The sequence below is a fragment of the Prionailurus viverrinus genome, chromosome A1 (genome assembly GCF_022837055.1).
Source record: "Prionailurus viverrinus isolate Anna chromosome A1, UM_Priviv_1.0, whole genome shotgun sequence".
In the NCBI taxonomy this organism is placed as follows: domain Eukaryota; kingdom Metazoa; phylum Chordata; class Mammalia; order Carnivora; family Felidae; genus Prionailurus; species Prionailurus viverrinus.
This window is the reverse complement of record NC_062561.1, coordinates 101,093,295-101,120,934: the sequence shown is the minus strand read 5'-3', so window position 1 is coordinate 101,120,934 and position 27,640 is coordinate 101,093,295. Positions and strand designations below refer to the sequence as shown.

Here is a 27,640-nt window from a genome sequence, read left to right as displayed (position 1 = left end):
GCGCAGTCGGTTAAGCGTCCGACTTCAGCCAGGTCACGATCTCGCGGTCCGTGAGTTCAAGCCCCGCGTCAGGCTCTGGGCTGATGGCTCAGAGCCTGGAGCCTGTTTCCGATTCTGTGTCTCCCCCTCTCTCTGCCCCTCCCCTGTTCATGCTCTGTCTCTCTCTGTCCCAAAAAAAATAAATAAACGTTGAAAAAAAAAATTTGAAAAAAAAAAGAGCCCTAGGGTTGTCAGAATGGCAAATGAGCAGTGGCTTCAACTTAAAGTTACCAGCTATGTTAGCCCCTAATAAAAGAGTCACCTGTCCCTTCAAGCAAGGCACTGACTTCTTTTTAGCTATGAAAAGTCCTAGATGACCTCTTCTTCCCCTAGAGGGCTGTTTCATCTACACTGAAAATCTGTTGCTTAGTGTAGCCGTCTTCATGAATGATCCCAGCTAGATCTTCTGGATAACTTGTTACAGCCTCTACCTAAGCATGTGCCGTCCCCCCTTGCACTTCTATGGGACAGAAAGCTTCTTACCTTAAACTTCATGCACCAATGTCTGCCAGCTTCAAACTTTTCTTCTGCAATTTCCTCACCTCTCCTGGCCCTCACATATTGAAGAGAGTTAGAGCCTTGCTCCGGATGAGGCTTTGGCTTAAGGAGATGTTCTGAAGGGACCATTAAAACTCTCTCCATATCAGCAATAAGGCTGTGTTGCTTTCGAATCTTTCGTGTGTTCACTGGAGAAGCACTTTATATTTCCTTCAACAATTTGTACTTGCCTTCATGACTGACTGCCTTTTGGTGCAGCAAGAGGCCTAGCTTTTAGCCTATCCTGGCTTTTGATCATGCCTCTCCCAACAAACTTAATCATTTCTAGCTTTTTTATTTTTTATTTACATCCAAGTTAGTTAGCATCTAGTGCAATAATGACTTCAGGAATAGATCCCAGTGATTCATTCCCTGAGTATAACACCAGTGCTCATCCCAACAAGTGTCTTCCTTAAAGCCCATCACCCATTTTCCCCGCCCCCTACCCCCACCCCACCAGTCCTCAGTTTGTTCTCTGTATTTAAGTGTCTCTTATCATTTTGTCCCCCTCCCTGTTTTCATATTATTTTTGCTTCCCTCCCCTTTTGTTCATCTGTTTTGTACCTTAAATTCCACAGATGAGTGAAGTCATAATCATTTCTAGCTTTGATTTGAAGTGGAGACATGCAACTCTTCCTTTCATGTGAACACTTTGAGGTCCTTGTAGTATTCTTAATTGGCCAAATTCTGAAACTGGAATGTCTCAGGGAATAGGGAGGTCCAAGGACAGGGAGAGAGATGGGAAAATGGCTGGTCGGTGCACCAGTCAGAACACTCACCACATTTATCAATTAGCTTTACCATCTGCTACGGCCATGGAGTGTGGCGCTCCAAAAACAAACACAAGAGTAACATCAAAGATCACTGATGATAGATAACATAACGAACATAATAAGAATGAAAAAAACTGAAAAACTGTGAGAATTACCAAAATGTGACATGGATATGAATCGAACAAACGCTGTTGGAAAAATGGCCCAGAGAGACGTGCTCGACACAGCACTACCACAGACCTTCAACTGGAAAAACACAATGAAATATTTGACAAGCTCAATAAAAAGGAAGCACAATAAAAGGAGGTGTGCCTATATTTATTTTATTTTTTTAATGTTTATTTTTGAGAGAGAGAGAGAGACCATGAGCAGGGGAGGCACAGAGAGGGATGGGGACAGAGGATCTGAAGTGGGCTCTGTGCTGACAGCAGAGAGCCTGATGTGGGGCTCGAACTCACGAACCCTGAGATCATGACTTCATGAGCTGAAGTCATCCAGCTAAGCCACCCAGGTGCCTCTGTGTTTATTTTCTAATTTATCTTCTCATCTAAACACTCATCTTCCCACATCACACAATTCCTCCTGCACTGTCATTGCTAAACTCCCTGTTTCTGGATACACCATGTTCCTCCTTCAGTGCTCCTGCCTTTGGGCAAGTTCCCCCTCTCCAGCAAAGCCCTCACTGCTTTCTCTGCCTGAGACAAGGCTCATCTGACAAGATTCCCCTCAAGGCTTACATCCACGGTGCACTTCCTCAGACTCTCACAGGAAACTCTTGCCCCTTGCTTCTCAACACCCTGAGATACACTTGCCCACGCCTAGAGTTGGGTATTTATGAAGCTCTTTTGCAACTACTCACCCATTCATCAGTCTCACCGTCTGTCTCGACAAGTTCCTCTAAGGCACAGATTGCTCATGAGCTTCCTTGTGTTTGTAACTGGCCATCTGTCTAGCACAGCATCTCACAGTTAATAGGGCTCAGGGGCCTCTCTCTTAGTGAATGAATGAATACATGGAGGGGGGAGGGAGAAAAGGAAGAAAGGAATATGCCAGACCAAAGGTGCAAAGTATAGTACATAAATCAGAGTCTTGTAGCAATGAGTCCATCTTGCCATATTTTGGGAACACCATGATGAACATCCCAAAGGCGGTGTTAGTGATGTATTGAAGATAGACATTTAGAAGATGTGCGGCATATGGAAATCTTTTTATATATTTCCTACAATAAGTTCCAAGGCCTGATTTCTTCATGTGTAAAATAAAAGGGTTAGACTATATGATTGCTAAGACCGGATCCATCTCTAAATTTCTATGACTATATGGAATGTCTACAAATAACAGGGCTCTCTATTCTAAGTGACTCACTATGAAACACTATAATTCTTCTGGATCCATGTCTTTCAACAGATCCTTACAAATTTATAATTATGAGGCTAAGCTGATTGCTGACACAGAACAACTCTTTGGCTCTTGGGACTGATAAATTAGTATTTTCTTAGGAAGATAATGTACAGTTTGCTATTGCAACAGTGGATTCAATTTTCAAGGCTGAACGTCAATGCTGGCTCCCCAGATGCCCATTTGTTTTTCTTCTAAATATGGAGTTATGTGTCCATCTTAGAAAATTGGCTTTGGACATCAAGAGGAGAAAGAAATGGTCAGGATGAAATAGTGTTCCCCTATTATTCACTGTTAAAAGTTAAATAAATTCTATCTTCCATGAAAAACACAATGGTCAGCTTTACTTGTAAGTGCCTTAAAATGTGCCTAACAATGTGCTTTACATCTATAGCTACCGGAAGCCTGAGGACCTTCACGGACATAGCTGCTAAGTTCCCCAACATTCCACTTCCTTTTGTTTTTACACTTAAGGGAGGGACATTTTGAAAGACTGGAGGTGTCAATATTAGAGTCAAGAGTTCCCTTAACCCACAGTAAACTGAAGTCTGCTGTGGGCCTGCTTATTGCCAACACCTGACGCTCTGTAAGGAGGGGTGACAGGTGACTTATGCCATCTCACAACGAGAGGAAGATGGGGTCTGTAGTCTTGAGGGTGTACAATCTGCTGGGTACTTCTCCCCACACCATCCTCGGAGACTAGACAGACTGTAACCTGATCCAGAACAAGGGTGGCATTAACTCTTGATTTGGAGTAGTGTGTAGGGCCATTTACATTGGGGGGCACATGTGTGAGGAATGCATGTTTCTGAAATGTTCCCATGGAGTAGCTTGTTCATCGCTTTCATTGATGCCGTAAGCCCTTTGTTGAGGGTATTGTGAGTCTGAAGGGGAAATACTGAGCACGTCCTTATTATAAAAATATCAACCAAAGATTTATTCACATTAAGACATTAAAATACTATTGGAAAAGATTCATTGATTTGCTTCTAAAGTTCCGACTTCAAGTGGCTGTTGGTATCAGGCAGCTCTTGAAAGGGTCAGTTTCATGTTTCATTATTTCCAGCTCTTCCCAGGACTGTGAAGACTTGCTCCTATAAATTTGTGCCCTATCTCTACCCATCCCTATGTTCTGTGAAAACTCATTTAATACTCAAGCCCTTACTACACTAGGTAGGAAAGTCGCTTCACCAAAGAGGCACCTTCTATCAGGAAATCACTCAATATTTTGACAAGTTTAAAACTTTGAGCTTCAAAAGTACAGTTTACGTTTCAGAACAGGAGTTGGTGGGTCTGAAGAAAGTACATGGTTTCAGAGTTATTCTGTCATGTAAAAAGTATGCTGACCTTCACTTTGCCATTAGCAAAACCTCGTGAGTGCATTAAGTCTTGCATTCACTCCAGGTCCATCTTCCAGGCTCCTTTCTTTCTTTCCCTCCCTTCCTGGGCTGAATTGGAGAGAGAGACATGCATGTCAAGGGACAGTGGAGAGGCTCACCCAGCAAAGAAGCACTGAAACCAGGGAGAGCTTACTCTGGGTGGTATCTGGAAAGTGTTAGGAAGCTCAGTGTGGTTTTGCAAAGTGCAGACACACACCAGTTTTAACTGAAGGTGGCGATGTTTTACAGTGCTGATCTACAGTCAAAGACAAAGAACACCAGGTTCCTGCGAGCTTTCTTTCCAGAGAAAGAGGAGGCAGATGGAGGAGGGGTGGTGGCTGGAAAATCCGTACGCTACCCCCTACTCCCCAGCCCCAACTGATGACTCCCCAAATGCCCGATTATTTTATTTCTAAAAATGGAGCTAGGTACTTACGTTAGAAATATAGCTTTAGATCCAAAAAGAGAAAGAGAAGGGGTTATGTCTTCAGGGCATAAGGGTATTCCCTACTGTTTTCTGGCTAAAAGCGAAATGGATTCTACCTTCCCTGAGAAGCCAAGTGGTGAGTCTGTGAAATCGGGCCCCATTTTGAAAAGGGCACTGTTTAAGGTCTGGAGGGGGTAGGGGAAATGGGAGGAAGGCCCAGTGCTGGCCTGCAGCATACTCTTTCTCTCCACAGCCCGCCTGGTTGGGGGGCGGGGGTCTGTTCTCAAGAGCTCCCACCTGGGCCACAGGTTTTAGTTCATGGCCCTCAGAACAGACAGGTGGAGCAAAACTAAGCAAAGCACACACTGTTGCTCTTCCCGGGGTAAATGAACGGCAGGGCTACTGCGTTCTGTCTTCTGGCGCAGTTTGCCATGCACTTCATAAGCACTATGGTCAACAATGGGGAAAAAAAACAACCCTTATGTGTATTTTAAGGATTTCTCAAAATCATATATTAAAATTTTTTAGGGGTGCCTGGGTGGCTCAGGTCGTGATCTCATTTCTCGTGGGACTTCGGCTCAGGTCATGATCTCACCACTACTGGGTTCGAGCCCCGCGTCGGGCTCTGTGCTGACAGCACAGAACCTCCTTGGGATTCTCTTTCTCTCTTCCTCTCTCTGCCCATTCTCTGCTCTATCTCGTGCTCTCAAAATAAATAAATAAATAAGTAAACATTTTTTAAAAATGCAGATCCTGATTCGAGAGTCTGAGGTAAGGTCCGAGAGCCTGCCTTTCTATCAAGCTCGTAGGTCATGCCGATGGGTGCTGGTCCTGGCCCTGGGCCACACTGTGAGATGCCCCAGAAGGGTTGGACTTTTGCAGGTGACACTTGACTCTCTCTGAGGACCCTTCAACTATGAGACTCTAGGATTCTGTGTCTATGACTTGGAGTTTCTTTTATGACCTTTTTTTTTTTTTTTAGGGGAAGAGTCAGCACAAAGTGAAAGGGTGGGCCTACGCCAGCCGACTCCATCTTGTTCTGTGTCCTTCACCTTGACCACACCTCCTCCCCTTGAGTAAACCCTCCCTCACCTGCCGGACCCTTCCCCAGGACCCCTCTCCAGCCAACTGGCTGAGGCCATAGCCATTACCTCACCAACTGCCCCCAGGCCCCAATAAAACCTTTGTCCTTTTGAAACTCGCTCTCTTTCCCTGGTATCTCACCGCTGCATCGGTGCAGGTAGGGGATTGAGCTCGAGCTAGCTCGAATAAAGGCTCTTTGCTTTTGCATCGGACTCGGCTCCCTAGTGGTCTTTGGGGATCACGAATTCTGGGCATAACATTTGGGGGCTCGGCCCGGGATCCCCAAGACCCCCAAGGGACCCCCGACCCGGAGAGCCTGACTGGCCACGGTGTCTGTTTGTTCTGTCTTTGCTGTGTGAGCTCATTTCTGGAATTCTGGTAGTGCCCGACGCGGTCTAAGTGGACGCACTGGAGGACCACGGGCCGGGAGTTTTGGAAGACGTTCCGATTCTCCCTTCTGGAGGGACGTGGAATCCCCTCATCTGTTTCGGAGGGACGTGGAATCCCCTCAAAGGTCTGAGACGAGGCGGGTCGCTCCCGCTGGTCGGCGTGAGGCCGTCGTGTTTGGAGGGACGTGGAATCCCCTCATCGGTTTTGGAGGGACATGGAATCCCCTCAAAAGCTAGCTTTCTGTTTTGCTTCCATGGAGTTGGAAGACTTTCTAAGGGCCCTCTGTTTGTCTGTTTTTGTGTTTCTCTGTTTTGCTCTGTGGACTTACTGGACGGACGTTATGGGACAGACTCAGACTACTCCTCTAAGTATTATGATTGATCACTTTAAGGATGTGAGGGGAAGAGCTAACAACCTCAGTGTGGAAGTCCGAAAGGGTCGGTTGCAGTTTTTTTGTTCTAGCGAGTGGCCAACTTTCAATGTCGAATGGCCACCAGAGGGGACCTTCGACCTCCCTACCATCCACCGAGTCAGGAGTATCATCTCTCAGCCTAAGACGGGCCATCTTGATCAGCTCCCTTACATTATCACTTGGCAGGACCTTGTAGAAGACCCACCCTCTTGGCTTAAGCCCTTCCTAACCCTGATCCCTCCGGAGCCAAAACCCATTCTTGCTTTGCAGGAGATAGAGAAGAGGAAACGTCTTACTCAGCCTTCAGCACCCCTCTACCCTGTCCTACAGGGGGGTACTGAAGAAGAATTAATTTTTCCTCCCCCTTATAACCCCTCTAGGATGCCGGAAGAACACCATCCTCCCCCTCTGGGGGAGGCAGACGCTGTTCTGAGAGCGGGAGGCGGAAATGCTCCAGGGGGAAGCCCGCCCTTTACCAGACAAAGGGCTCAGAGGGAGCAATCCGCCTCCGCTGCCGACTCCACTATTCTGCCCCTGCGAGCCACCGGACCCCCAGACGCGGAGGGGAATCAGCCCCATCACTATTGGCCTTTCGCCACTAGTGACCTCTACAATTGGAAAGCTCAGAATCCTAAGTTTTCCGAGAAACCGGCAGGGCTTATTGATTTATTAGACTCTGTTCTTTTTACCCATCAGCCCACGTGGGATGATTGCCAGCAGCTTTTGCAGGTCCTGTTCACCACTGAAGAAAGAGAAAGAATCCTCAATGGGGCCCGAAAACTAGTTCCGGGCGCAGACGGGAATCCCACCACCAACCAGGCTCAGATAGATGCCTCCTTCCCCTTAACTCGGCCCCAGTGGGATTTCAACACGGCAGAAGGTAAGGAGAGGCTCCGGGTCTACCGCCAGACTCTAATGGGGGGTCTCCGAATGGCTGCTAAAAAGCCAACCAATTTGGCCAAGGTAGGAAATGTACAACAGGGAAAAGATGAATCTCCGGCTGCCTTTTTAGAACGGATCATGGAAGCATTCCGTACCTATACCCCCATGGATCCAGAGGCTCCGGAAAGCAAGGCAGCTGTTATCATGGCCTTTGTAAACCAATCGGCCGTAGGAGAAATTTACAGAAAATAGATAGACTAGGAGAAAAAAAGTCTGCAGGACTTACTGGTGGTAGCCGAAAAGGTATATAATAACCGGGAGCCTCCTGAGGACAAGCAGGCTCGCGCCATGGCGGCTGCCAGCAGTAAGCAGACTCGAGACCTGGCCAGAATACTGCTAGCTACCACTGCTGACTTCCCCGAGGAACGAGACCGCCGTCTCCGGCAGCTGGCAGACGACGCAAGAAAAGGTAAAAGCACCACCAAGGGGGGGAAGCAGAGGCTGCAGAAGGATCAGTGCGCATACTGCAAGGAGATAGGGCATTGGGCCCGAGATTGTCCGAAAAGGGCCGGCTGGAAGGGAAGCAAGACTGATCGAGTAAAAGTCCTAGAGCTAGATGAACTAAGTGATTAGGGGAGTCGGGGTTCGGACCCTCTCCCCGAACCCAGGGTAACTCTTAAAGTGGAGGGGACCCCTATTGACTTCCTTGTCGACACCGGAGCACAGCATTCGGTCCTCCGCACCCCACAAGGAAAACTAGCTAGCAAGAAGTCCTGGGTACAAGGGGCAACTGGTATGAGCCAGTATTCATGGACTACCCGAAGAACAGTAGATTTGGGAACGGGCCGGGTATCCCACTCCTTTATGGTAATACCAGAATGCCCCCACCCGCTGTTAGGACGGGACTTACTGACCAAGATTGGAGCTCAGATAACTTCCAGACAAGGGGGGCCTCAGGTCACCGATGGCAAGGGCCACCCCATCCAGGTCCTGACCATGAAACTGGAGGATGAATACCTCCTCCACCAGGAGGCGCTCCCAAGAGAGGATAATATAGACAGATGGCTACAAGAATTCCCCTCGGTTTGGGCAGAGACAGGGGGGATGGGACTAGCCGCTCATAGGACCCCAGTCCTGGTAGAGCTCAAGCCAGGAGAGAGTCCGGTAAGGATCAAACAATACCCCATGTCTCAGGAGGCCTGGAAGGGGATCCAGCCACACATCCGGAGACTATGAAGCCTAGGGGTACTAGTTCCTTGCCAGTCTGCCTGGAACACCCCCCTACTGCCGGTCAAAAGCCTCACACAAATGACTACCGACCGGTACAAGACCTCCGGGAAGTAAATAAGAGGATCGTGGACATACACCCAACTGTTCCCAACCCATATACTCTCTTGAGCTCCTTGGCGCCCTCCAGGGTCTGGTATACTGTACTAGATTTAAAGGACGCCTTCTTCAGTCTGCCGTTGGCACCCCAGAGCCAACCCTTGTTCGCCTTCGAGTGGCATGATCCGGAGGAGGGCTACAGTGGGCAACTCACCTGGACACGGCTACCTCAGGGATTCAAAAATTCACCCACCATCTTCGACGAGGCACTACACGAGGACCTGGTATTTACAGACACCTTCTCTGGCTGGGTGGAGGCATACCCAACCAAGCATGAAACGGCTCAGACGGTGGCTAAGAAGCTACTAGAAGACATCTTACCCAGGTATGGTTTTCCTGCCCTGGTAGGATCAGACAATGGACCAGCTTTTATCTCGCAGGTAACACAGGCAGTAGCCAAGGCGGTGGGGGCAAACTGGAAATTACATTGTGCTTATAGGCCCCAGAGCTCAGGACAGGTAGAAAGAATGAATAGAACCCTAAAAGAGACCCTTACCAAATTAACCATGGAGACTGGCGGGGACTGGGTGACTCTCCTACCGTACGCCCTTTACCGGGTTAGAAACACTCCTTACACTCTGGGTTTTACTCCCTACGAGATCATGTTTGGCAGGCCACCCCCTGTTACTCCCAGCCTTCTAGCTGAACTTATTGCTGAGTTTAAAGATCAAGAACTTTTTCTTTCCTTGAGCGGGCTCCAGAGGGCGCACGAGGACATTTGGCCGCGCCTCCGTGCCATCTACGAGGCTGGCCGGATCCCGACACCTCATCAGTACAGGCCGGGAGACTGGGTCTACGTCAAGAGGCACCACCGAGAGACTCTCGAGCCGCGCTGGAAGGGACCCTACATCTTGGTGTTGACAACCCCCACCGCTCTCAAGGTAGACGGCATCGCGACCTGGGTCCATCACACCCACGCTCAGCCAGCGGACCCCTCCTCGATCCAGAAGGACTTCGTCACGCGATGGGCCATCAGTCGGGACCAACACAACCCGCTCAAGCTCAAGCTACAGTGCATTCGACCTACCTAATATTGGTAACTCTGTTAACTCTGCTCGTCATTGCTCATGCTGCCGGGAGTCCCCACGCCCCCCAAAACATCACCTGGCAGATCATAGACACCAGCTTGGGGACAATACTTAATCAGACCTCCCAGAGCCACCCCAGGGACACTTGGTTCCCAGAACTTTGCGTAAACCTCCAGACTCTGTTCTCCTTGTCACCATAAATGCAGCCGGTCCCATGATTGGGTCCGTAAGCTACATGACAAGGGGGGAATGAAAGGGCGGGCCTACGCCAGCCGACTCCATCTTGTTCTGTGTCCTTCACCTTGACCACACCTCCTCCCCTTGAGTAAACCCTCCCTCACCTGCCGGACCCTTCCCCAGGACCCCTCCCCAGCCAATTGGCTGAGGCCATAGCCATTACCTCACCAACTGCCCCCAGGCCCCAATAAAACCTTTGTCCTTTTGAAACTCGCTCTCTTTCCCTGGTATCTCACCGCTGCGTCGGTGCAGGTAGGGGATTGAGCTCGAGCTAGCTCGAATAAAGGCTCTTTGCTTTTGCATCGGACTCGGCTCCCTAGTGGTCTTTGGGGATCACGAATTCTGGGCATAACAAAAGGAGGCATGTGAATAAAGAAGGCTCATTTAAAATTAAAAGTATATACATTTTAAAAATGCTTATTCATTTTTTGAGAGAGAGACAGCTTGACAGAGCACAAGCGGGGGAGGGGCAGAGAGAGACAGAGAGACCCAGAATCTGAAGCAGGCTTCAGGCTCTGAGCTGGCAACACAGAGCCCGACATGGGGCTCAAACTCATGAACCATGAGATCATGAACTGAGCTGAAGTCGGACGCTTAACCCAGTGAACTACCTAGGTGCCCCTAAAAATTGTTAATGCTTATTTATTTTTGAGAGAGAGTGCGAGCAGGGGAGGGGCAGACAGAGAGGGAGACAGAGAATCCAAAGCAGACTCTGAGCTGTCAGCACAAAGCCCACTGCGGGGCTCAAACCCACAAACCATGAGATCATGACCTGAGCTGAAGTTGGATTCTCAACCGACTGAGCCACCTAGAAACCCCAAAAGGGCTCATTTTATTTTATTTTTTTAATTTTTATTTTTTCCAACGTTTATTTATTTTTGGGACAGAGAGAGACAGAGCATGACCGGGGGAGGGGCATAGAGAGAGAGGGAGACACAGAATCAGAAACAGGCTCCAGGCTCTGAGCCATCAGCCCAGAGCCTGACGCGGGGCTCGAACTCACGGACCACAAGATCGTGACCTGGCTGAAGTCAGACGCTTACCGACTGCGCCACCCAGGCGCCCCCAAAAGGGCTCATTTTATTTTTTTTATTTTATTTTTTTTAATTTTTTTTTCAACGTTTATTTATTTTTGGGACAGAAAGAGACAGAGCATGAACGGGGGAGGGGCAGAGAGAGAGGGAGACACAGAATCGGAAACAGGCTCCAGGCTCCGAGCCATCAGCCCAGAGCCTGACGCGGGGCTCGAACTCACGGACTGCGAGATCGTGACCTGGCTGAAGTCGGATGCTTACCGACTGCGCCACCCAGGCGCCCCCAAAAGGGCTCATTTTAAATGGGAAGACAGAGCACATTTAGTTTCGGGAGACAAAAAGGATGTTTTCGGCGAGAAGTAGGCAGCTCTCCGAGGTGCCATGAAGCCCTGAAAATGGTATTCTCCACACCCCTCCCAACCCCATTGCACATGCTCACACTTGTGCCTTGGATTGGGAAGACGGGACAGGGAAACCACTCACTCTCCCTTATGACAGGATGGAACTGTGGAGGCCGCACAAGGTACGAGGCACTCTGGAGGCTTCTGTATCGCTTCTTCCTTCCTTATCTCTTAGTTTCTTCTTTCCCTTCCCACCTAAAGGATGCTTATCTCCCTACTTCCAAAGTTTCATCCTTCCTTCCCACAGACTTCCATGAACTCACTTCTACCAAGATTTCTTTATCAATGTAGTGGGTGGGGGATACGTTTCTTAGAGTTCAATAAAAAATAAACCAAAATACGAGAGAGGAGACGCCTTCCCCGAAGTTTTCCTTCCATTTAACATTGTCTTTCTTCTTTTTCTTCTTTTTTAAGTTTATTTATTTTCAGAGAGAGAGTCCCACAAATGGGAGAGGGGCAGACAGCGAGAGGAAGAGACAGGATCCCGAGCAGGCTCTGGGCTGACACGGGGCTTGAACGCATGAACCATGAGATCATGACCTGAGCCGAAATCAAGAGTCGGACGCTTAACTGACTGAGCCACCCAGGCGCCTCGGTCTCATTTCTTAATTCTACAATGCTAGTCAAATGTAGAAAATTAGGGAGCTGTGGTATTTGTAGCTCTGGCTAAGCAAACATAAGAAATGTTCATGGAAAGAGATGACGGGGCAAGTGTGTGATGTATTTAAGCTCTGCTCCTTCTAGCCCCGACTCGTTATTTGCAACATGACCAGAGGTTTACTTTGAACTTTTCCATCATCCCCCTGCTCCTATCTTTCCCCGCACTGACTTACACCCTTCCTCTCAGAAACATAAGCTAAGTGTTAACAGATTAAAGGCAGAGGTGGTCTCTCCCTCTGGATGGGGAGGCAGGTCTACTTTCATGGGTAAGTTTCGGGCTTCATTCAGAACGATGGCCATGCCCATTCTGTAGCAGCAGGAAAAAGCAGCAGCTAAAAATTTCCCTGCATTATGATTATAACCGTACAAAAACAAGGCCTCAGGAAAAGAAAGGTTAGAAACAAATGTAGAGTGACATTTTGTTTTGGTGGCAGGATTAGTTGTAGTTTTTACCTTCCACTTTTTTTTTTTAATCTTTTTAGAGAAAGAGAGAGAAAGCAAGCACAGCTGGGGGGAGGGGCAGAGGGGGAGAGAGAATCCCAAACAGGCCTGCATTATCAGCACAGAGCCTGACCTGGGGCTTGATCCCAAGACCCTGGGATTATGCCTTGAGCTGAAATCAAAGGTTGGACGCTCAACCAACTGAGCCACTCAGGCACCCCCCTATCTTCCATTTTTCATAATGGATTATATCACCTTTATAAGTGTAGTTTTGGTAAAGAAAAATAAAAATCATTGTTTTACTTGACTAACATTCTCATCTAGATGTTTTATTGTTTGCACATTTTTACTGTGGTTAGATAACTGAGATTTTTGTCATAGTTGTTAGATTCTTTGCCATATTGGATTGAAGTGTTCGTTTTCTTAACTGAGGTCTTAGAAAATGTGTTTCTCTCTTCTGTGGAGTCCATTTTGCATTATATCATATGAGATACGGTCATCAGCAGGCCTTCCAACTTAAACTGCCCCACCAACCTTCACTTACAAGCTTTTAGCATTAAACCTTAATAAAATTGAAGATAGAGGGGTTATATATTTAGCATCAGCTACATTACAGAAGGGTCAGGGAGATAAATTTCATGTCAACTTACTCTTTTTGCTGCTGGCTGAAATCCTTGAAAATCTTTAAAAACCACATATTTTCTTATTTTATTTATTTATTTTTTAATATTTATTTATTTTTGAGAGACAGAGCATGAGCAGGGGAGGGGCAGACAGAAAGGGAGACACAGAATCCGAAGCGGGCTCCAGGCTCTGAGCTGTCAGCACAGAGCCAGATGCAGGGTTCGAACTCACGAATCGTGAGATAGTGACCTAGGCAGAAGTCAGACACTTAATCGACTAAACCACCCAGGAGTTCCCCCCACCTTTTTTTTTTTTTAATTTTAGATAGAGAAAGAGAGCACACGCTGAGGAGAGGGGCAGATGGGGAGGGAGAGAGAGAATGGTAAGAGGCTCCATGCTCAGTGTGGAGCCCAATGCAGGGCTCAAGCCCGGGACCCTGGGATCATGACCTGAGCCAGAATAAAGAGTTGGATGCTCAACCTACTGAGCCACGCAGGTGCCATGAAAACCAAATATTTTCTAAGGTACAGCGTTTGTCACAAAATCTGCTCTCAGAGAGGCTATAACTATAGCAAATGTGCAATGCATTTAAATATACAACCACAGTGCCTTTTACCAAGTATCTACCAGATTTGAAGTTTAAAAAGAAAGGCTTTCCTTTGCTCCCTGTAATGTAAATTGTAGTCCATATTATGTAGGGTTTAAAATTCTTTCAGAATTGGGGTGCTTGGATGACTCAGTCGGTTGAGCGTCCAGACTCAGTCGGTTGAGCGTCCAGACTTCAGCTCAGGTCATGATCTCGTGGTTTGTGAGTTCGAGCCCCACGTCGGGCTCTGTGCTGACAGCTCAGAGCCTGAAGCCTGCTTCAGATTCTCTCTCTCTCTCTCTCTCTCTCTCTCTCTGTCTGCCCCTACCCCACTTACACTCCATCTGTCTCTCTCAAAAATAAAACAATAAAAAAATTTTACTTTCTCTCAGAGTCTGTTGTCAAACACATCCCAGGGCCATTTATTACTGTTACATAACTGAGTTTTCTCTCCTCGGTGCAGTCTCAGTTCTCAGATGCAGAGCAGCATTAATATTTATCTGCCTTCTTTCATGAGAAAATTATCCAATGGGCTTAGCACATGCGTATTTGGAAAGAATCACAAGACACTGAAAGCACCGTGAATTGAAACCTGTGTGCATTTGAATGTCCAATCAGTTAAAGAAAACTCCAAGTCAATGAAACTGAGTATGTCTGATTTGAACACCATATGTCGACATACATTACTCATCATCTGGAGAAAACCGTACGGCAGAGTTAACACTCACTGCCTTGTGCTGTCCTCTTTTCCTTCATGAGCAGCAGGGATTAAGCGGAGGATACGTGCAAATGTTTCACCAATAACTTCATTTCCCAGGTGCAAGTTTTCACACATAACTTCCTTGCTGCTAATCCTTGTTTCACACCAGTAGCCACCCATGGCTCCTGGGATGAAAATTCCTGCTCGGTTGACTCAACTTCGTAGGGCTCTGGAGTCAGAGCTGGTTTCAAAGGCACCTGCCAGCTCCAGAATTTTGGGAAAATTATTTATGCTCTACGAGCCTCAGTTTCCTTGCCATTAAATTGGGCATAATAATGGTCTTCCCTCAGAGAATTATCCTGAGGACAAATAAGCTGCTTATGGAGGACCTGGGACACTGAACACCTAAGAAATAACTTGGATCTCTCAACAGCACCAAGGAGCTCCAAAGAGAGGCCAAGTCTGTCCTGAAGGGTGCAATTTCTAGTACTTCACCTCCCTCTGACCTTGTTGTGGGACTGCCAGTACCTTCACATGGCTCTTCAAAACTTCTTTTCTTGCAAAAATCTGAAGCTCAGTCACAGTGCAGTGTAACTGATGGAAGATAGTTTGAAATATTATTCCTGGCAGAGGAAAGTGTAGATTTCAACAGGAATCGAAGCCCTCGGCTAACAGAAGGGCACCTCTAGGACACGGTCATGCCCATCAGAGAGCTAGTGGAAGTGAGCGGGATGCCGCCCCAAGCCTCTGACAACACTCTGCCATATGCCTTTCTCAATGCCCACCATGGGGCTGCCCCAGGGTCTAGGGATGAAGGGGGGTGGTGAGCTCTAGGCTGTATGTCTCATGGAAGGGCTTCCAAGGCCACCAGCAGGCTCTTCTGATGTTCCGGCTCCTTGAGAGGAAAAGGCAGAAAGGACAGGCATGTGTGTTGTCTCTGGAGCTCACTTGGGAAGGCAGGGGAGTTGGGTGGTGAGTCTTGGCAGGCTGACCGTGGGGCTGACAGGCTCTCATCAGACCACACGTGGAGCCACCCCAGGGTGCTCCAATTTAAAGGAGTGTGCTGGTAATTTGCAGTCATCCTCGAGACAACAAGAATGAGCAGGACACACTTAAAACTCTGGAGGGAAACTTCAACCTGGAGAAGACAAGACCCGGAGGGCCTGCCATCTCTAAACCCTTGGCACCTTGTCCAGGAGGGGTGGCCCTTCTCCATGGATCCAAAACAAGAACCAGGACTGAGGGATGGAATTTCAGGGATGCTTATTTGGGCTGAAAGTAAACCATGAGCCTTTATGGATGGGTAGCCTCATGGGACCGTGAGCTCTCTGTCATTCGAATGAGCAGGAAGGATAATGAGGATCCCCGTCAATGGGCTTTGGACCACATGATTTTGGTTTTTTGCCTTTTAAAAAGCTTTTTATTTGTAAGCCATTAATTTTTCTCATTTGTAAATATATTTATGAAAGTTAAAAAGAATCAGTACAAAGAACACCTGTGTACCTTTTATCCGTATTCATCAACTGTCCACATTTTACTCATTTACTGTATTACCTGCATGTTCACTTGCACGGTCTATCAGACCAGATAGGTTTTGGGTTCCTTCTGTTGAGAGTTAGGATTCTACACACCGAGGCTTCTTTCCAAGTCACAAGATTTTAGAAAAATTGAAATCCTGCTGGTGGTGCTTTCCGTAGCACTTAGCATAAAGCCGAAGTCCGCATACGTGATCGATCGATAGAGCCCTACAGAGTCTGACTCTGACCGTCTCCCAGACCTCATCTTCATTTCGATCACCCTGCTGCAGCTACTCTGGTTTTCTTTTTCTTCCTCGTACATGCGAGGCTCATTCCTGGCACAGGGACTTCGCACTTGCTATATAGCTCCTCTGCCTTCAACAATCTGCACTGGTTATCTCTGGCCGGGTCTTTTATTAACACTCCCAGACCCTCCCCTCTCCCCTGCCCCACCAAGCGCCCTCCTCCAACTCCTACAAGTTACTCTATCACATTGCTTCATCCCCTCTTACCACTGTGTGAAATGATCTGGTATTAATTCGTTTGCTTGCCTTCTTGCCACTCCCCGGAATGTAAACATCGTGAGAACGGGGGCCTTGTCTACATCTTACTTGTTCCCATGTCCTGAGCGTCAATGACAAAAAGTATTCAATTATTTGCTGAATGAATAAATAAAAAGGACAAATGGATCCGAGAACACCTGGTCAAGGACTTGTTTGTGCAAAAATGGTTTTCAAAAGAGCCTTGATCAGGTGGAGTGTATTCTAAGCGAGGAGAGGTTTGGGGAAGAATCTCCCCAGAGGCTGCCCCATCCAAAAGAAGGGGTGGACTCTTTTCAGAGGCCAGTGTGCCTTCGACTGCCGTCTGTTTGAAAAGATTACCATAAAGGTAGACATGTGCAAGGCCTCCTGGAGCCAAATCCCCGTGGGTAGTTGATATGAGCAAGAGTGGAGGGGTATAAGGAGGTGGTACTTCCATATCTGGATACCCTTGGAACTGAGAATGCCTCAATGCTTTCAAAAACTAGCTGTGAAAACTCTTTACTATATTGAGATTCCTTTCAAAGGAGCTCACAGATTATCTACAGTGATGCTACAGATAGATGGATTTTTCTGTATGTTCTTTCTCTAGGATCACTCTTGCTCTGGTAGAAAGTAGTTTCGCAGCCTCCCAGTGAGGCCTACATGGGATGCTAGTAAAAGGCCCGAGTCTTGCCCACATACGTCCATTTCCTGTCAGGTCTAATTACTGCTGAGGACCTTGAGCACTGGGTCTTTGCCCTGGGTGAAGTCTAAAAGCTTTGACACTTGAAACTGGCCTCCTTCTGAACCAGAGCGGAAATATCCAACATCACCTATTGTGCAAGAGGTGGGAAGACACGTGACCTGGAGAAAGTGGAGTGAATCAGCCCCAGGAAAAATGATCTTTAACGGCTTTGGTTAATGCACTTACCTCAGTAAGCAAGAATAGCCATTAAACAGAGAAGAGCAGTTCACCACAGTCTATGAGGCAAAAATGCTGATTTTGAAAGTTTTGAAAGGATAATATCCTAAAATTAAATTAATGCCACTAAGTCAAGCTATTTGAGAGGAAGCCTACGCGATGGAAAAAGAACCCACTCGAGAGGTACACTTGCTGCTGTTTGAATCCCAGCTCTGCAACTTAACTGCTACGTGACTGCAGGCAAGATATTTAACTTCTCTGCTGTGCCTCAGTTTACCCACCTATAGCATTGGCATTCTACGTACTCCACCCATGGGGACTTTAGGATTAACAGAGCTAATGTGAGGAAAGGGCTTACAACAGTAGCTAGCACAGAAACAGTAACTTTAGATACCTCACCTAACTCTAATCCTAACAACACCTGGTAACATTGGCAGAACAAGCTTCTTCTTTATTTTGTTGACAATCAGTTTGAGGCTGTACGTCATATGGGTGATAAGTCACTGAACCCTAACTTGGACTCAAGTCACTGCCCACAGTCAGCAATCCCACCTTGGAGCCTGGCGATGGCTTGTAAGGAGGCACATCTTTAAAAGCCTCATGGCTAGAGCCTTTGTTGAACCCGCCAGAAACTTGACATTGTTTGAAATTAAAAGGAAAAAGAAAAAGAAAAAGAAAAACCCAAAACTCTGAAGGTAAATGAAGACTTTTATGCGAATGTAGAACTATCCTCTGTGTTTCTGACCCAAACATTGAAGTATTACTTTCACTCACACAAAAAACAGAGATAAACAAACCTAGAAAGACTAATTATTTGCCCCATCTCCTCTAAGCAAAGTCTCCAAAGTAAACAAGCCGTCCAGGAGAAAAGTAGATTAGATTGGGCAAGTCTTCAGTTAGAAAGGCCTAGAATTCCAGTAGCTATACAGGTAAGGGTCCTCTATGAAACCCGATACACATCATCTGAGGATTATCTGGAACCTTCCATTCCCCATAGTTCTCAGGATCCTAGCTACTATCAGAGGAGGTGAGCTTGGCACGATCAATGGTGGTACCTTAGGGCAATTACTTCGAAAAACAATAAACATCCTTTCTTAGTTTAACGTCATTGTATCATTTCCATCAACATCCTTTTTTTTTTTTTTTTCATTTTCACCCATCATGGAGAGAAAAGGAGAGAAACTTAATTTGATTTACAGAGGGAAAAAGAACCCCGAATGTATTTTTTTTTTTTTTTTTGGTCAGGGGTGGGGGTGTGTGCAAGGAGAAAAGGTCAACCAGCTGGTTTTCATCTGTATGCCATAATTCTCTGTTTAGTTTACACTATTAAACTCCAAAGCTTTGCTTTAATCTTAACTGTTACAGTATGCCTTCTTGCAGATCCTATCATGTCGCATCCCTGATAGGGTTTCAGATTCTGGCAAAGCACCATCCCCCGAGCTGGTCCTTGCCATATGGGTAGTAAACGCATCCAACATTTTTTCATTGGCGCCTCTATCATTATGTTTTGTCACCAATGGTTTCTGGGGTTTTCAGTAAATTGCCGCGTATACTGTGGTTTGGAGCTGTCGAGATGACGGCCTACGTTGATTTGTAGACAGCCGAGTCCTCATTAGGGCCTCCCTGTCCTGTTAGCCTGTGGAGGGTGACCTAACATCTGTTCGTTGAGGGGGTGTGCGTAGGGGGGTGAAGGGAGAAGCTGTAAAGGAAAGACAGAAGGCAGGGGCAAGTTGTGGGAGGGGGAGGCAGCTTCCTGGAGCCCTCCGCTCTCTCAGAGTCAGGAGAAGGAGAGGGATGAGGAGAGGGACCTACCTGATCTGTCTTCGCTTTGCGCATCACATCTTCGGCACAGTTCGGGGATGGTCTTGAGTGACGTCACCGAGTACTGGATGGGAAGCCGGAGGAGAAAGGGAATAAAACAACAATTTAAAACAAGAGCATTGCATTCATTCAAGCGGCCAGATAAAGCAAAGCACAAGAAGTGACACTTGAGTACAACATGTAGATCCAGAAAAGTCGAATTTTATCCTCAACGGGCTCCTCAGTGATCTGGCAGTGACCCAAGCTCTATCTGTATACATCTAAGCAGATGTACATCAAGAAGGGCTATGTACCCCTGCTTTAACATGCAAAGTGTATCCGGCAGACATTCTCTCTCTTGTTGCTTCTGCGACTTGTGGAAGATGGAAGAATTTTCTGGCCTTGAGGAATTTCCGGAAGGTGTCTGGAATACATGCGTTTTGAGTCCGATTGTGAAGGGCCAAGGGGAGTAGCACCCAGCTTCCTGCAGCGCCCAGGGTAGCCAGGAGCCTCACCTGTGCTGATATTCTCTGGGCTACACCAACGTCCCTCATGTCGCCACTTGCCAGAGGTTTTACTGTGTGGCATCCGTGAGCTCCGTGGGAAGCACGGGGTGATGTTATAAAGAGCAAGAAGAGCTTGGTTCTCTGTCTGGAAGCTAATCTGTTTTATGTATAGATTAGACCGAATTGAAAGAAACCAGCCCCCGGGATCAACCGGGCACCGACTCAGGGGCCAGCCATCAGGATAACAAATTACGACATAAGGGGGCATAAAACCAGAAGGGCTAAAACAAATGGAAAATCAATAGCTCTGATTTACAGGGGCTCTGTCTGATGCCAATCAATCTTTCTTTAGAGAAGGATGTTTTAAAACAAAATAGATAGGATGAACTATTTCTTTAATCAAAGGACCATCTTCCATCATACATTAACTCATAAAACCCAGCTACCTACAAATATTTGGCTCTGTACCTTTGGGAATACTGTTCTCATGGGAATGAGAATGTGTTATAAAGGACTTCACTCAGAATTTGGGGAGGAATGAGAAAAAAAACCCTTTAATTAATCTGAAAGAAAAATGATCACGGGAAACTCATTAGGATTATTCTAGCATTACAAGTGAGGAATGTGTAATTAGGGTACATTTGTCAATAAGAAGGTACTCTAGTGAGCTTGATGTTGACAGATGAAGCCAAGGGTCTACATGGAGACCCCCCAGTGCTTTCCACAGGATGGCAGGACAGCAAGACAGAGGGAGGGGGCAGTTGTATGTATTGTCAATTTGCCAACCACCTGTCACAAACAAATTAAATCTGCAGTTCTTGCAAGTGAAAAATGAAATCTCAGACGACCAATTAGAGAAATTACTCCTACCTGTCTGATGCAATAACATCCTGTTTATGTTGGCCAGTCCTCAGAGACTACAGGTGCTACTAGTCAATCCACTCACATACTCAGAAAGAGGGAGGGCTGTCTCTTGAACCAAAACTGAACTTCAAGCATTTTTCCCCTTTTACAGTATGTTCTTTGGGGGATGGGGGTAACATAGGTACAGAAGGCATTTTTCTTGTTCCTAATAAGGTGCCTTATGTTCCTGGCCAAGTACAAGCTCTCTAAGGAATCCGGTAGCTTCTTGAGACCAGCTGGTACAGGTTAAATAATTACACAGTTTACAATTCAATTAAAACGGGGCCTTTTGTTTCCGCGGCCATGCGCCCCACAAAAGCACCCTTTGGCAAAGTCTCACCCTTGCTCCTTCTGTCTTATTTTGTTGTTCTCCCAAGGCAAATTTTAGAAAGAGGGAGCTAAAGATGGATTAGTGTTTAAATGGAGTTAATGATAAACTCAATAAGGTTGTTCACGGGGCTTAATGATATGTATTTGATTAAACTGGCTGCGGGACTTCCTGCATTTTCAGCCACATGCATCCTGACCGCCACCTCTCACCCCAAAGTCGGCTACATCAGAATCTCTGAATTATGGGCTCTACCCCCAGCTCTTCTTACGTGACCTCAAAGATCCTGAGTGTGCAGCAACTTGTAACATAATGGCATTTAAGTTTGAGCAGCACAGGCTGCCCGGATGGTGTGGGGACTGAGCAACAGGCAGAGGATGAACCTCGCGGAGCCCCACGCACCGCCTCAACCTGTGTTAACCCGCGGCAGCTCTGTCTCTCCACCCTTGGCGTACAGAAAGTCACTTCTGTGAAGGTATATGTCTCAATTCTTTGGGAATAATGACCTTGAAGAAAAAGTCATGTGCTGTGCCTGGTGATGAAAATTACAAATACAGCCATATGAGAAAAGGATGATGTGTTGGCCAGACAATCAAAGTTTTGGGGAACCGTAAGGGTATGTGGAATGTCAAATTCAGTGAAGACTCCAATCTACACCGTGAACAAATCTACTATCCTTTATAAAGACACAAGAAACAGAATCAGTTTGGGTATTTGTTTCAGTAAGCACAAACGCTGCTCTCTGGATAGGAGATGAAGCTTAAGAGAATGTTGTATGGTCAGGTCATGAAGGGAAGAGTGGCCAGAGAAACATACAATTCACAAAACCAACATGAGAAAACATTTTCATATTTGCACATTTGGGAATAAGCAAATGACCCAGGAAGTCTCTCTCACATGAGTGCATTGTCCTACCATCTGGGAGCTAAAAGGGAGGGCTCCCCAGCCCTTCATCCCAGTACAAAGGACAGATGGCCTTTTAGAAGGAGCTGTCTGATAGCCAAGCCACCTCATTCTCCGGACAGTGGCCAACTCCCTGGGCAACAACTACTGTCATTTTGGCCCTATCAGAACCAAAGTCCAAAGTGTCTTCTCTGTCTCTTGCTCCCAACCCCAGCCTTTATATTCTGTTCCCTTGATGCCTTTTATCCTTGGGTGATTAGAGAGAGGGGGGTTGCAGATGGTTGTTTCCTGGTTTTATGTCACTCTTGTTCTTTTTCTAAAAATCTTCCAGAGGTTAGCCCCGTAGAAATAGCCTTTGTGACTCAAACTTCCTTTCCAGGTCTCAAGAAAAGCCCCTTCTACAGGTTGACCAGTTGCCTCCACTTCTTCAGGGTGCATGCAGTGTGCGTTCAAAGTTTAGTTCCACCTTCTGTACTTTGGCTGGCAAAGCTTTCCTCTGGCCAGGGAAAAGCTGCCTTTCTGCAAGGCCAGCATGCACTGTGCTTTCTGCACGAAACCCTGGCTAACTGCTTCAGCCCTAAATGACCTTGCTCTTTACTGCCCTTGGTAAAATACTGCCTTGCCTTGGGCTCTGTTGTTTCCTAGATGTTAGTGTTGGCTCCCACAATTGCCTGAGGGAAAGGATGGTGTCTCTGACTTGCATATATACGTGGCACACAGTGGCTTATTAACTATTTGACTGGAATACCAAGACAAACACACATTTGACGGATCCCCGGCAGAATATTACAGCGTTTCAAAGGAGTTCTTTCATACTTAGGTAGTAAGTGGGCATTTCTTCCATGCTTCCATACTTGCACTCCAATTAACTGGCTTTCTAAAATGCAGATTTGACTAAGGTGCTTCTCTGTTTCACATCCTTCAGTGGCTCTGCACGGACTACAGGGCAAAGCCTCAGCATGGCACAGGAAGCCTTCCATGAGCTCAGACTTATCTCTTACCATTGTTCACTTCGTTTTTGATTGCGGCAATATGAAATTTCTTAGGGATGCCATATCTGCTGTTCTACCTGTCTATACTGTTAGGCGTGCCATTCCATCGACCTGGAATGCTATTCCACCCAGTTCATTAGGCAAACTTTTTTTAATTTTTCAAGATCGGCCTGGGAATCGCTTCTATAGAATCTTCTTCCACACTCCCAGATGGAAGTAATTCCAGCTTTCAAAGTGTGGTGTCTGGACCGGGGGCACAGACACCATCTAGGAAGTTGTTAGGAATTCACAGTCTTGGGCCCCATCCCAGAAACTCTGAGGGTAGAGCCCAGCAATCTGTATTTTTACAAGCCAACTAGATGATTTTGATGCATGCTCACATTTCAGAACAACTGCTTTATATATAATTTAGGCATAAATCCATTACAGAATCCATCCATGATATTTCACCTATATGTTTATGTCACTGCTTTCTCTGCTTCCTGAGGGTGTGGACAATATTGTGTTTACCAAAGATAGTGGGTACTTACTGAACTTGAATAAAATGAATTCCCCTATGTAATCATGATTTTAGTGGCAATAATAAAAATAGTAATAGTAATAGTTAATAGTTATATAGCACTCATCTTCCTAAAAAATCCCTCATTATTACAAGTCTAGCCATGAAATTATGGTATATTTAAAAGAAAAAAACACACCTCTAATAGATTAACAGTATGGGTACTGGCTGATGCCTTAGCCTTCTGTATAAAGAACAATGGATCTGGACCCAGAAGATGCAGATTCAAGCCCCAGTTCTGGTATTTGTTTAGTTTTTAAATGTTTGTTTATTTTTGAGACAGAGAGCAAGGGCACACAAGCAGGGGAGTGGAAGAGACAAGAGGAAACAGAGGATACAAAATGGGGTCTGAGCTAGAGCCCCATGGGGCGCTCGAATTCATGAACTGCGAGATCATGACGTGAGCTGAGGTCAGATGCTTAACTGACTGACCCCGCCAGGTGCCCCAAGTTCTGGTATTTATTAACTGAGGTTCTGGACAAACTAGTCATTTCATATCTCTGGGGTTTGCTTTCTTTATTTATAGAACACAGATAATCATATGTGGATAATACAAGTGAAGTCAGTTTACAAGGCGTGAAACGATGTTGAATGTTTTTGTCTCTTCTCCCTAACCTGTTTTCCACCTGTGCACACAGCCCTTCCCTCATCATCTTCATTGCCCTCCTGACTTTGAAGCTCAGTTGATCCAGATGTGGGAATTTAAGAGACAGAAGACGGGGTTGAGCTGGGACTGGAAAGGAGAGCCCAGCCTGTCCCAGCACATTATTTAACTTCTCTTTGGTCTTTCCTCCTTTATGAGAGTCCATGGCCAAGGGTCGACACTGAAACATTCCTTTGCGAACTCAAGTTGATATGACACAAGACAATCCTACACATCCCTGCCTGAGCCAGTCAATTTTGTCACTCAGCCATGCAAAACAGTTTGAGCGTGCATGGGATTCATAACAGTGCATGATTTCTACACCAAGCCATAAGGATCTCTGACCATCCTAGATATTGTTCAAGACTGAAAGGCTTTGGCCCTTACTCCTGAAAGCTGGAGCCAGTTGGGTGAACATGCAGACATTACTCAAGCGGTAATGAGCCACAGGGAAAGAATAAAAGAACTAAAATTCCAAACACCTTTTGAAGCTAGAGACTTTTAAACAGCTAAGGTCTCATTAAGTTTCCAAAAGAAACAATTAAGCCAGTCATCTAAACAACCATCCTGAAATTCATGATTTCTCACAAAGCTTTCCAAAATTCGGGCAGGCATCTCAATACACACCCAGTGAAACAGCAACCGTGTGTGCACGCAAAGCTGGCAGTGAAAGCAGACACACCCTGAAGCGAGGTTTTCAGAAATGTAGTATTTTCCTGAAGTCTGGAACTCCTCTCCAGTGGCCTGCCCTTCCAATTGAGGAAGGTGTGTCCTGACTTCATGCCTTCCCCACAGAGGATGTGGCATTAACAGTCCACCCCTTCGCCACTAGCCCTCCACTTGTGCTCACGTCTCTTCCCCTCCCATCCCTTCAGGTCTCTGGCTCTGCCATCATCCCTCGTCCCTCCATCTTGTCAGTCACCCTCTCGACATCAGCTCTCTCCTCTGACAAACAAGCAGCTCTGCCACCTGAAGACATGCTGCCTCCTCAGTGAATCATGGCCTTTCTTGCTCTTGTGTTCACTGCCATCTTTTTTTCAAGAATTGCTGTGATTCTCTTCTCTCCTCCCTCATCTCTTACATTTGCTCTTCTAGCCACCACAACATGGCTTCTGTTCACTACCCCAAAGGCCCTGCTCTTACTATGGCCTCCAATGGGTCTTGACTGGAAAATCCAACCATTCTCTTTTTTATCATGACCCAATCCCTGCTATTTACCCCTTGCTTCTTTAAATTCATTAGATACCTCTCTGCCTTTTAAGATCCCTTAGCATTCCTCCTGTATTTCTGAAAACGATTTCCCAGTCTCTTTCATAGAAGCCTCTTTTCGCTCATCCCATGTGGGACATACTTCTACGCAGTTCTGTTCTTGGAATGTTATTCCTTCCACATTCCATGTTTCACAGGTGGCCATACAGACGCCCACAGTCTCAACGACCATCTCTACATAGTACAAATACTGGCGATCTACGTTTTCATACATTCATCCCAGACGGCTTTAAATACATTTCCTTCTACCATTTAGGCTTTGTGAAAGAAAATTATTACAAATGATCCTCTTTTCAAATGCATTTGATTTTTGTTCTTGTTCCTTGTTTTTATTCTATCGAGAGGGTTTTTTTTAAATTAATAATAATCAAATTCTTGGGGTGCCTGGCTGGCTCAGTCAGTTAAGTGTCCTACTTCATGGTTGGCCCTGCATCAGGCTCTGTGCTGACAGCTTGGAGCCTGGAGCCTGCTTCAGATTTTGCGTCTCCTTCTCTCTCTGCCCCTCCCCCACTCACGCTCTGTCTCTCTCTGTCTCTCAGAAACAAATAAACATTAAAAAAAATTTAAAAAGATAATCAAATTATTTTACTCTAAGACATATTTTGTAGCTGGTATTTGGGAAAACTCAGTAATTGTTTTGCCCATTTTAAGAGTTTACCACATACAGCATTATATTGCTCGTATGTGTAGTTAGGCAAAAGATGAAGGTCCACATTGGCAAGTGTGGTGAGATATCACAGCAATGAGTGGTCCCCCTTTGTGAGGACAAGTGATCATGGATGAGAAGAGACCTCAATGAACTGAGCCAACCACAGGTAACCAACAAGCCCAGCAGCAGTCATTTTCAACACAGGGGTTACATATATGGTTTCTGCAGCCAGACCGTCCATGTTATATCCTGGCTTCACCATTTTCCAGATAATTCATATTAATTACTTAACCTCTGCCTACCAGTTTCTTTGCCTGTAAAGCAGGGTAATAACGGTGCTTATATCAAGAGCATGCTGTGAAGACTATGAATTTAATAATGTAAAACATAGGTAAGAGTGTCTGATACATACTAAGTGTTCAATAAATGCTAGCCATTACTTACATTAACAAGTATACAAAATGAGCATGTGGAAGTGAAGCCAAAGCAATGGCAACTATTGAGGCAAAAATTCCAAGTCACAAAAAAATTACAAAAGAAATTTAACTTGCAGTAGGACACAGGGCTGGCTATAATACTTGTTCAGCCTCAGTGATGGTCTAGTTTCAATTGTGAGCCAATTATCAATCAGCACAAAAATATAAAGGCCGTCAAGAACAGAGTTTGATATGGTAATTAAATCTGACCTTCTATGGATTCAACTGGACATTTCATAATATGCTCAATTATTATTAAAGGGTCCTGGAAACTCTAAGAACATAGATCCGGTCTGTGTCATTCACCCGAGCTTAGACGTGTTCTTAGAACACTGTAACTGTTTAATGCATGTTGTTGAGTAGATCACCACTAAATCTAGTACATAAGTGGTAAATAGTTTGTGTGAATAATCTGCATTGTCAATCTAATATGTGCTATAACTCATAAGGAAGATAAGACATTTTAGGGCTATCTGCAGAGTAAGAGAAGAGCAAAAGAAAACATCTGGCAGTTGTTCATTCTTGGAAATCATTCTATCTATAAGGCTGCTCTCCACATTCTCAGGAAGGGGTATGGAATCCAAGATGTTGAGTCTGGGTCCCCAGGTTCTGGTCTTGGGCTCTTATACTACCTATGGGACATGAACACATCGTTCATCTTGTCTGGACTAGATTATTCCTAATTCCTTTCCTGGCAGGTGTTACCGAAACAAGAGAACACAGACGACGCAGGATAGTAGAACAAGGCATGAGGTTTTTGATAACGGGCACCACAGGAGGAAGGAATGAAAGGTAATGTAGACTTGAATACAAGACATTTGCAGAAAGAACATGTGAACACCCGATAAAAGTCGATCATACTGGGACACACTAAGAAGTTAAGAGCAGGCAACCAAGCAACTGCTAGGAAGGGCAGGGCTGATAGACGGGACAGTGAAGAAGGGACGGAGGTGGCCAGAGGCCATGTGAGAATCTTGGCAACCTTGTACGGGAGCACGCAAGAAAGTATATTAGGATCTCGCTCAGGTAGATTTCTTGCTAGAGAGGAGGGGCAAGCCAGGTTCTCTTTGATTAGCTTTACACTCCTTTTCACTCCTAAACTCAAGGCAAAACTTATATTCTTGATCCAATAAACTCTCTGCTTGAGTCCACTTGATAAGCTCTGTGTGCCCTTTCTTGGGTCCTCCCACCACAGCACATGGCTTTGTGGAAACATAATGAAATCTCGGAAGTGT

General features: G+C 46.0%; 1 protein-coding gene across 6 annotated transcripts in view; it reads right to left on the bottom strand.

The window, feature by feature from the left end:
• SNCAIP (synuclein alpha interacting protein) overlaps positions 1–27,640 on the bottom strand; it is a 164,109-nt gene that overhangs the window by 48,902 nt on the left and 87,567 nt on the right. For all 6 annotated transcript variants that reach the window (XM_047874532.1, XM_047874548.1, XM_047874574.1 and 3 more), the window contains exon 3: positions 19,190–19,262. In XM_047874532.1, coding sequence (XP_047730488.1) covers positions 19,190–19,262 — 73 coding nt within the window. The remainder of the gene's footprint in view (positions 1–19,189; positions 19,263–27,640) is intronic.